This window comes from Corythoichthys intestinalis, chromosome 6, assembly GCF_030265065.1.
Source record: "Corythoichthys intestinalis isolate RoL2023-P3 chromosome 6, ASM3026506v1, whole genome shotgun sequence".
NCBI classification, from domain to species: Eukaryota; Metazoa; Chordata; class Actinopteri; order Syngnathiformes; family Syngnathidae; genus Corythoichthys; species Corythoichthys intestinalis.
This window is the reverse complement of record NC_080400.1, coordinates 40,999,353-41,010,683: the sequence shown is the minus strand read 5'-3', so window position 1 is coordinate 41,010,683 and position 11,331 is coordinate 40,999,353. Positions and strand designations below refer to the sequence as shown.

Genomic DNA, 11,331 nt, shown 5'->3' with positions numbered 1-11,331 from the left:
CATCCCGGCACTCACACACATGTGCGTGCACCTACACACACACCCACACACACGTATGTGAATGCGCGTGTCTGGAAATGACGGAGACAAGAGAGGAGGTCTGGGAATGCTGAGAAGGGTAGAAATGGGGAGGGGGAGATGGAAAGTTGCAACTTCAGGGCAATGTAGACCACATGCTATGAGCAGGAATGCTTCTGTCTTTGTAGCTGAGCAAAGGGATAGAAAGGAGAAGGGGACAGGAGGTGGAGGAAACAGGCAAAAGGGGAGGGATCTCAAGTGAGCTACAGCGTGGCTCCCTGTACGTCTGAATGAAAGGAGCCCTCTCTCCCCTGCTGTCTGGATGGATGGTGTTCGTTGCTGCAACTAGAGAGCACATGTCACAGAAAAAAACAACAGAAATAGGCGCTTTGAAGACAGAAGGTGACAGGAGGCTGGAGCAGCGTTTATTGTCTTTTTGCACCTCCTTCTGGAGACTGGATTACATATATGCCATGCAGCTGCTTTCATAAGAATTATTCAGCGTTCTGGAAATGTTTTGAAGAATTTCTCTTATGGTGGACATTAAAATAAGATTTTTTTTCAAGCTTGAAAGTCAAGGATTGATTCTGACACAGTAAGGACTTTTGGGGCAACAATCACAACCCTGTGACAGATGCACAGAAGACTTCCATAAGAAAGCACTGGACCATTTTTTTTTTTTTTACTTTTAGGATAACTTCTTATATAGGTGTGATATGTGGGTTTACTTTTAAGACCGATCCTTAGTAAGCTGTCAGACAATTTGCAAACAGGTGTGAAGAGTGGTCAGTGTGTTTGATGCACACATGCAAAACTCCAGGAACATCAGTGCTTGACAATAAATTGTCTACTGGCTTGACTTTAATGTCGGAATGTTAGAGTTAAAACATACACATTTTCTCATGACGTATGTTCACGTGACATTAGTATTTTTATTTACGTCTAACTTCAACTCACACGCTTAGCATTCAGAAGCCATACTCACTCACAATACTAGAAAGTTCAGTCAAATCGTACTTAATGTACTGAAAATTTTCTTTTAAAAATGACCTTACCGAAATGCAAACTGAACCAACATCGCATCCCGGGATGGACCTTCCCCTGTCATTTACTTCTGAGCATTCTGCTGCTGTTCACCCTAGTCATTTTGGGGGGCTGTCATCCTCAGTGTTTGGATTACAAACCACCTTTTGAGCCCCAACAGGCACTGCTTTTCTGCAAGGAGTACGCCAAGTTCGGATGCTGTGATGAGGAAAAGGATCATCAGTTGTCCGTCAGGTTTTACACCATCATGGAGCACTTTGATCATTCCGGTTATGCCACCTGTGGAAAGTTTATACGCAACCTCCTCTGTCAGGTAAGCAGTATTTTTGATATGATTGCAATCAATTATTCTAACATATTTTCGGAACTACACGACCACGGTGGGAAAATGTTATCTCCACGCAGGATGTACGTGACTGAGATTTAAACCTCTGACCTCAGAACTGTGTAGTAGAGTTGCTACTACTGTTTGCTTCACCGTTTATTTCATTCATTTTCTGAGCCGCTTATTCTCATGAGGGTTGTGGGGGTGCTGGAGCCAATCCCACATAACTATGGGCAGTAGGCAGGGTACACCCTGAATCGATTGCCAGCAGGCCACAAGGAGACGAACAACCATTCGCACACACACTCATACCTAGGGACAATTTAGAGCAGACATATCCAAAGTCCGGCCCGGGTGCCAAATGCGGCATGTGGTCAAATTTCATCCGGCCCCCAGCCTCTGTCATAAAATCAATAATATCTGGCCCACACACAGACTTAATGAATTGGTCAGCAGTACTGCCACCAGCATATGAAGTAGCTTACACACTAAATGCTGTTCCTCATTTACCCACTAAAAGGCAGCAGCACTCTAAGCAACATTACCCCGTGTGACCCTTTACTCCCAATTTTCTAAAATGAAGACAATCAACATAAAAAGTTGACTGCGATGGCCGACGCTTCGAGGATAGGTGAAAATTGGACTATTTCTTCACTAAAATACGCAACAACCGTGTCTGCCTCATTTGCAAAGAGACAGTCGCTGTTTTTAAAGAGTTCAATGTGAGGCGATATTACCAAACAAGACACGCTATGACCTGTACGACAAGATTACAGGCAGCGAGAAATTGAAGCAACTTGAAGCTAGTTTAATTTCACAGCAGCAGTATTTCGCAAGAGCCCGAGAGTCGAAAGAGAACGCCACAAGGCTAGTTGCAAGATTGTTGAAATTATTACCGTATTGGCCCGAATATAAGACGGCCCTGATTATAAGACGACCCCCTCTTTTTCAAGACTCAAGTTTAAATAAAAACTTTTTGAACACCAAATTATTTTTTATTCAGAAATTAATTACAGTACATCTGAAACAAATGATTCTAACAATATATTTGAGAGAAAAAGCATGTTATTTTGCCTCATTCAAATCTTAATATCTGAACATTTAAATATGTAAACTAAAGTGCAATCACATTCGTAAATGAATGGCTTCTGTTTTTTGAAATGTAAATAAACCAATCTATTGTGATAAAACAACAAAATTGCAATAACTGCATTAACCATCAAAGTGAAGTCTAACTGTAACTGTAGTCTTGAGACAAATCTGAAAGGAAAAACATTGCAAAAAAATAATGCAAACTGGTTAAAGTTGAGAGTAGCTGAGATCTGTCATGACAGAACATCGCTTCAATGATATCTGGCGCCATCTAGCGTCGTGAATGGGTATAACGTCCTCGAATATAAGACGACCCCACTTTTTCAGTCTTATTTCAATGCAAAAAACACCGTCTTATATTAGGGCCAATACTGTAATTAAAAAAGATAATGAGGCAAATGTGACACACAGAATGGCTTGCTAAAATTTGCTTAAATATATTGTTCTATGTAAAGGTTGTCAGCCAAGGTCGGCCCTCACATTTTTACCACACCAAATCTGGCCCCCTTTGCAAAAAGTTTGGACACCCCTGATTTAGAGTGTTCAATCAGCCTACCATGCATGTTTTTGGGATGGAGGAGGAAACTGGAGAACCCGTAGAAAACCCTTGCAGGCACAGGGAGATCATGTAAACGCCGCACAGTAAAGCCCGAGTTATGCTTCTGCGTTGCGGTGAAGGCGTAGTGACTACGGCGTCAATGAGCATTCGATAGTTCTGCGGCAAGGGAACGCGTTGCTCTGTAATTCACTGTCAAGCCACTAGAGGGGTGTGGCATTGTGTTTGTACGGTTTTGGGGGACTCTTGTCGACTTCCTTCAGTTTTCTTCCGGTTACACAACAAGGCCAACAGAGATGACGCTTGAATGTGGATCTTCAGCTCATCAACATTGAACAACAAATGTTGATCATACAAATGGTGAGGCGCAGGCGACGCAGAAGACGGTTGCGGAGGTGGTCTGTCCGACTGCTGATGCCGCACAGAGACTGGCAGTTTACGAATTCTAGCATCGGGTGGAATCCAGCAAGCTGCGTTGTCCAGTGTTTTGTCTGATTTCTTTGCCGTGTCCTACAACCAGCCATTAGGAAGCCATTGAGCGCTTTGAAAGGTGGAAAAACGCTATATAAGTATAACACCATAGCAGATTTCTGGCAGCTATGGAACTTCCCAAACTGCGTTGGAAGCCTTGATGGTAAACACATTACCATAAAAGCCCTGAGGCACTCTCAATCAGTGATGATGTGGGTATAGTGTGTTAACTGTCTGTTGTTGAAAATTAAACATCAAAATAACTCTTTTGACACCAGACCTGTGTGTTATTATTGATATACTTGAAGACGTCACAGACTCACAGCAAACATATGTACACAATAAATGATAAAGTGCACCAACAAAAAATACGACATTGTAATGACCACTACCTTATAACAGAATTCACCTATGGAACTTATGTGGAGTACCTGTTAAAGCCCCACAGCAGGCCTGTATGCCTTTTCCTTTTTTTTCCTACTCTCCCAGTAATCAGCACTCATTCCACACACCTGTCCTGCACACCTGGTCATTACCACAGCCTCCCTACATAAGCACACACAGCCCTCTGCTCCATTGCGAGTTTGTTAGCCTTCACTGCAACTTACGAGCGTTTCTAGTTACCTTGTCTTGCCGGATTTTTGATACACCTTTTTGACCTTGTGGATTTTTGCCTCTAGCCTGCTCCTCGTCTGTGCCTCTGCCTTTGATACACCTTTTTGACCTTGTGGATTTTTGCCTCTAGCCTGCTCCTCGTCTGTGCCTCTGCCTTTTCTCTGTGACCTGAACCCTGCTACAGGACCGGATCTAGACGCATCCTGCCTGGGCCTTCGCCTTGCTCGTCCCCCTCCTGCTCGAACAGCCTTCCGTGCTTCTCCAAGGGCCAAGACTTCTTCCTCTCAGAACCATTGTTAATAAATCTGCTCTGTGCACTGCATTATTGGGTCCGTTTGTTCTCTGAGCCGTGTCAGAACAAACTCGCCATAACATGGACCCAGCAGACTCTTCCCGGTATGAGCAGGCCATCAAGTACCAAGGCCAACGATTAGGTGAGCATGAGCAGCTCCTGTCTTTTCTGACCCAAAGTGTGTCTCAGCTTTCCCACATGGCTGCCTCATACCACAATCAACCCGCTGCTGAAAGGGAATCACAAATGTGGTCAGAGCCCAACATCCCACCACCCTCAAGATACTCAGGTGACCCAACAACGTGTAGAAGCTTTTTTAACCAGTTGAAACTAATTTTTGCTTCTCAGCCCTGTCGTTTTTCCCAGGAGACAGCCAAGATCGCCTTTCTAGCAAATCTCCTGGAGGGTGCGCCGTTGGGCTACTTCAATGCCCTAATGGAGCAGAATTCTCCATTTCTGGCCACATATGAACTCGTTGCAGCGGAGCTGAAGAAAATTTATGACCACCCACTACGCGAACAGGAAGCCGGCACTCTCCTCCTTCAGATGAGGCAAGACCGAAAACCCATCAGGGAGTATGTCAGTCAGTTTCATTCTCTGGCGGTCGAATCCTGCTGGGGTAGCAAGGCCCTGTTATCGTCGTTCAAGGCTGGACTTGACCCAGAAATTGGAATGGAGATAGCACTCAGGTGCCGTTTTTCAACACTAGATGAGGTCATCAATACCGCCATAGAGGTGTCTGATCAAATCGCCCAGTGGAGGCCTCGTTCCACCAGCTCCCCTGTTGTGACCCCAGTTATCCGTGGGGGCGCTGAGGCCACATCCCCCACCCAGAGAGAACCGACGCAGATTGGCAGAACTAGGTTGTCCGTAGAGGAGCGCAATCACCGATTATCGACAAGGCTCTGTCTGTACTGTGGGAGACCCGGGCATTTCGCTCTTAATTGCCCCAACAAGAGGCATAGTCCCATACACAAACACAAAGTGTCCATCAGTCGCGCCATCTCCTTGGGGATAACTTCACGGGTTCAACCCACAGTGGTTTTAAGTTCACATGCCTTCTCTCTCCAACAGGAAGCCCTGATTGACTCGGGATCAGACACCAACCTGATAAACATGGATCTGGCTAAACGACTTCGATTGCAGCTCATCGAAATACCTTCTCCTCTGGAAGCCGTGGCCCTGGACGGAAGCCCTCTATGGCGGGTAACGCACCGCACACCCGTTATCCAAATGGAATTTCCGGGTCGTCATACCGAAAATATCAGTTTTCATGTGTACCATTCCCCTAACGAACCACTCGTCCTCGGATTGCCTTGGCTGAAAAGACACAACCCCCACATTGACTGGGACACCGGGGGGGTGGTCTCCTGGAGCCTGTCGTGTGACGGAACGTGCATCACAGACGGTACGGCGAAGACTGACAAGACTCACTCAGCCCAGATAGCCTCCGCCACATTTATCACGAAGAAAGAAAAACAAGCTGAGTTCCCTGACCTCGATAAGGTCCCGGCCTGTTACCATGACCTCAGGCAGGTGTTTAATAAGCTCAAGGCCTCTAGCCTCCCCCCACACCGTCCTCACGACTGCGCCATAAACCTACAACCGGGCTCAATCCCCCCCAGGGGTCGCTTGTACTCGTTGTCCGGCCCAGAAACCCAGGCCATGACAAAGTATATAAATGAGTCGTTAGCATCAGGGCTCATCAGGAGATCCTCCTCTCCTGCCGGTGCTGGGTTTTTCTTCGTCGAAAAGAAGGACAAGTCACTCCGTCCCTGCATTGATTATAGGGGGCTCAATGAAATAACTGTCCGTGATCGGTACCCACTACCGTTAATGTCATCTGCTTTTGAGATGCTCCAAGATGCCCAAATCTTCACAAAGCTTGACTTGCGCAATGCATATCACCTTGTCCGCATAAAGGAGGGGGATGAGTGGAAGACCGCTTTTAACACACCCATTGGCCACTTCGAATATTTGGTCATGCCGTTCGGCCTGACAAATGCCCCGGCTGTCTTCCAAGCCTTGGTCAATGATGTTCTGAGGGAATTTTTGAATGTCTTTGTTTTCGTCTATTTGGATGACATTTTGATTTATTCCCCCAACCTGGAGACCCACATCAAACATGTTCGCTCAGTTCTTGAAAAATTATTACAAAACGGCCTTTTTGTCAAGGCAGAGAAATGTGTATTTCACAAACCATCTGTTCAGTTCCTAGGTTTTGTCATTGCAGAAGGGGAAATACGCATGGACCCAGAAAAGGTTCGAGCTGTCCAGGATTGGCCGAGGCCCAGTTCACGTAAGGAGGTACAACGCTTTTTGGGATTTGCAAATTTCTACAGAAAATTCATAAGGGGATTCAGCTCGGTGGCTTCACCGCTACACTGTTTGACGTCTCTCAAGTGTCGTTTTCAGTGGGACCCTAAGGCCGAGGCGGCCTTCTGTAGACTGAAACGGCTTTTTACCTCCGCTCCGATCCTCAGATTTCCTGATCCAGCTCTCCAATTTATAGTCGAGGTCGACGCCTCAGACACCGGAGTTGGTGCTGTGCTATCCCAGCGATCGCCCCTTACAGGAAAAATCCACCCATGTGCGTTCCTATCCAAGAAACTAACCAATGCAGAAAGAAATTATGACGTGGGAAACCGGGAGTTATTGGCCATCAAAGTGGCCTTAGAAGAATGGAGACACTGGCTAGAGGGGGCTGAACAGCCATTTGTTGTGTGGACCGACCACAGAAATTTGGAGCACCTCAAAACAGCCAAAAGACTCAACGCCCGTCAAGCCAGGTGGTCCTTGTTTTTCACACGCTTTAATTTCATCTTGTCATACAGACCCGGTGCCAAGAACACCAAACCAGACGCCCTTTCCCGGGTGTTTCCCTCGGAGGGACACATGGAGGAACCCGAACCCATCCTTCCCAAGTCATGCTTGGTGGGGGGTTTCCAGTGGCAGATCATCAAGAAGGTCCAGGAGGCCACCAAGGGATTGACCAACCCACCTGGTACCCCCCCAGGGTCGCTGTTTGTGCCGCAGGGCCTCCGAGGGGAGGTCATTCATTGGAGCCACACATCCCGATTTGCAGGCCATCCAGGGAGCAGACGCACGCTGGCTATCCTGGCCCGAAAATTTTGGTGGCCGCACATGAAGAATGACGTCAGGGATTATGTGGCGGCGTGTGTGGTCTGCTCCACCAACAAGACGCCTAGGAGGTCACCTGCGGGCGAACTGCTCCCTTTGACGGTTCCGACGCGACCCTGGTCACACATCTCGGTGGACTTTGTTACCGGACTGCCTCCCTCACAGGGGAAGACCACCGTGTTAACGGTGGTGGACAGATTTTCAAAGATGGTCCGATTCATCACCTTCCCTAAACTACCCACCGCTAAAGAAACTGCCAGCGCTCTGCTTGACGAGGTATTTAAGGTCCATGGCTTTCCGTCTGACGTAGTGTCTGATAGAGGGCCACAATTTGTGGCTCGTTTCTGGAAGGCATTCTGTGGGCTCATCGGTGCCACAGTCAGCCTATCGTCAGGGTACCATCCTCAGAGCAATGGGCAAGCGGAGAGGATGAACCAAGAGCTGGAAACAACCCTGCGCTGCTTGAGTTCCAAACAGCCCACCACATGGGCCAGAAACATCATGTGGGTCGAGGTCGCACACAACTGTCTGCCTTGCTCTTCCTCGGGATTTTCCCCGTTTCACGTTGTCTTTGGGTATCCAGCCCCTCTATTCCCACAGACAGAGACACCCACCCGAGTGCCCTCTGCGTTGTTGTGGATCCGCCGCAAGAAGAGGGTGTGGAGCCAAGCCAGAGCCAGTCTCATCAGAAGCACGGCCCGTATGAAGAAGTCTGCAGATCGCCATCGGTCGAGCAACCCCAATTACAAGGTGGGTCAGAAAGTGTGGCTGTCTACCAAACATCTGCCTCTCAGGGCTGGGAGTCGCAAACTGGCTCCCCGGTTTGTTGGCCCCTTCTCAGTCTCCAAGGTCATCAATCCAGTGGCTGTACGGTTGCGACTCCCCAGGACCATGAGGGTCCATCCGACCTTCCATGTCGGACAGCTCAAGCCGGTCTGTGAGAGCCCTCTTGTTCCCCCCACGCCGCCTCCTCCACCTCCTCGATTGATTGACGGTGGTCCGGCCTATACGGTGAGGAGACTCCTAAAGTCCAGACCGCGGGGTCGTGGTTTCCAGTATCTCGTGGACTGGGAGGGCTATGGCCCCGAGGAACGTTCGTGGGTCCCTTCCTCCCACATCCTGGACCCTGACCTCATTCGGGACTTCCATCGACTCCACCCCGACGCGCCTGGTCCGTCCGGAGTCCGTCCCTAGGAGGGGGGGTTCTGTTAAAGCCCCACAGCAGGCCTGTATGCCTTTTCCTTTTTTTTCCTACTCTCCCAGTAATCAGCACTCATTCCACACACCTGTCCTGCACACCTGGTCATTACCACAGCCTCCCTACATAAGCACACACAGCCCTCTGCTCCATTGCGAGTTTGTTAGCCTTCACTGCAACTTACGAGCGTTTCTAGTTACCTTGTCTTGCCGGATTTTTGATACACCTTTTTGACCTTGTGGATTTTTGCCTCTAGCCTGCTCCTCGTCTGTGCCTCTGCCTTTGATACACCTTTTTGACCTTGTGGATTTTTGCCTCTAGCCTGCTCCTCGTCTGTGCCTCTGCCTTTTCTCTGTGACCTGAACCCTGCTACAGGACCGGATCTAGACGCATCCTGCCTGGGCCTTCGCCTTGCTCGTCCCCCTCCTGCTCGAACAGCCTTCCGTGCTTCTCCAAGGGCCAAGACTTCTTCCTCTCAGAACCATTGTTAATAAATCTGCTCTGTGCACTGCATTATTGGGTCCGTTTGTTCTCTGAGCCGTGTCAGTACCGTAATTTCCCGAATATAATGCGCACCCGTGTATAATGCGCACCCCAAATTTACTTGTAAAATTTAGGGAAAATTATTGTACCCGTTTATAACGCGCACCCTAATTTTAGAAGAAAACAGAGCTTGTGTACAGATACAGAGATGTCATTTTACTGACTGGTGAAACACAGCACAAGCATAGCACATTGGTAGTTCAAAACATTACCGTAAACTGACAATATTTACGGTATGATTTGACAACTTCTCCAATTTACCAGAATCTAGGAGAAAACAAAACAGATGTGACTTTTCTTTTAAAGGCTGCTGTATAACTTGCTCGTTTCCTCATGATGAATAAATGTTTCTTCCATGGATTGATACAGTAAAATGAAAGTTAGAACGTAAGTCGGAAATCCGTGAGAGCTCATAGCTGTCAACTCGACAGTAACAAAAGGAACTATTGTTATTTGGGTTTGAGTTTCCCGAGGGACCGATATAGTTGACGGACACAGGAAGTGTGTGTCCTTACATTTGTTATGGTCCGAATTGCGGAGCTGCAATAAACGTCGACTCAAATGAGTTCAAGAAACTAAATTCTGTGCTTTATGAAGAGTGAAAAAAGCAGAATTTAACACAGACGAAATCATTCGGCCGATTAGAGTGAAGTATTACCGAAACAAAACGGTGACGTCACGTACCGTAATGGTCGGCAACGGGTCGCCGCATACGTTTCTTCAACACAACGTGGCCATGTCAATGAAAAAAAATCGGTTTATATATATATGTAATACATATATATTTCTGTCTCCATCCATGTACCCGTTTATAATGCGCACCATGAGTTTACAAGTTGATTTTGGGGGAAAAAAGTGCGCGTTATATTCGGGAAATTACGGTATATTGTGCTTCAGGGGGACAACTTTGTTGTCGTGCGCGTTTCCAGCACAGACACTCTAGAGTTAAGAGAGTCACGAGCGGCCGGACACGGCAACACAAAATTTACTCAGTGAGCTACGAGACTCAACAACATCATCCGCTACAACGTAAAGTGATAAAAAGCTGGCAGTGTTTGGCCGATTATGTCACCGCTTTGTGTGGCTATTCGCTTCCGAACACACACATACTTGTCTAGGAGGTTCTTCCATTTATTTATGCAATCACTGACCTCCAGCCCCGTATTTTCGCATTTTCTCCTTTCATGAATTGCTTGCCATTTGGCAATCTTTATAATGTCTTGACGAGACATTGTAGAGGTTGTCTTACTTGCGGACCTCTTCGATGATACTCTCGTTGGCTTGGTCCATTTTTGCGTGTAGCACAGCAATATTTGAAAATGGTTGTGATTTCACGCTGAACTGGAAGCAACATTTATTTTTATTCACGTCGCCATGCGTTGACGTGACGCCCAGTCACGTCAACAAGCATAACATAAGGCCGTAGCCCGGGATTGAAATCTTGATCTTAGAACTGTGAGGCGGACGTGCTAACCACTCTGCCACCCGGTTTCTTTTATTATGACCAAATTGTTATCAATCTTAAAATCCTCACATTGTATTGACAAAACAATGCTACACAGCATTTCGAAGCAAACAAAGAAACAATATATTGTTTTACAAAGAAGTTTCACAAACAACTTTAGTGTACCTCTTTATAAAACATTAAACAAACCACAACATACACTTTTGCTGTCTAGCCACGACATGTGATGTTTCCAAGAAATACACTGGTCTATACTATTCAAGTGTGCTCGTTCTCATTAGAGGATTGAATGACCACAATAAAAATGCACATTACTGCAACTTCAGAGTTAGCAGACGTGGTCTCAATGGGTAGCACTAAAGGCTATTTTGAAAACAATGACTCATACTGCACCAGTCTGCGGCCATTTCCTCACAAAAGACTTGCAACCCTAATAAACAGCTGTCCATTTCAGCCGAGCTACATTTAGGTCTTTTTTCCTGGGCTCAGAGGTCCTAGATGGAGCCTTGCACTTCCAACTCCCACGACTCACTTTCTGGCAGAGTGAGCCATAAAGCCAGTCCCGCCTGTC

At 47.0% G+C, this 11,331-nt stretch overlaps 1 protein-coding gene across 1 annotated transcript in view; it reads left to right on the top strand.

Annotated features, from left to right (window-relative positions):
• Positions 1–325: 325 nt before the first annotated feature.
• si:ch211-136a13.1 (HHIP-like protein 1) overlaps positions 326–11,331 on the top strand; it is a 76,089-nt gene continuing 65,083 nt past the window's right edge. Inside the window, exon 1 of the mRNA XM_057839597.1 lies at positions 326–1,375. Coding sequence (XP_057695580.1) covers positions 1,064–1,375 — 312 coding nt within the window. The 5' untranslated portion in view covers positions 326–1,063. The remainder of the gene's footprint in view (positions 1,376–11,331) is intronic.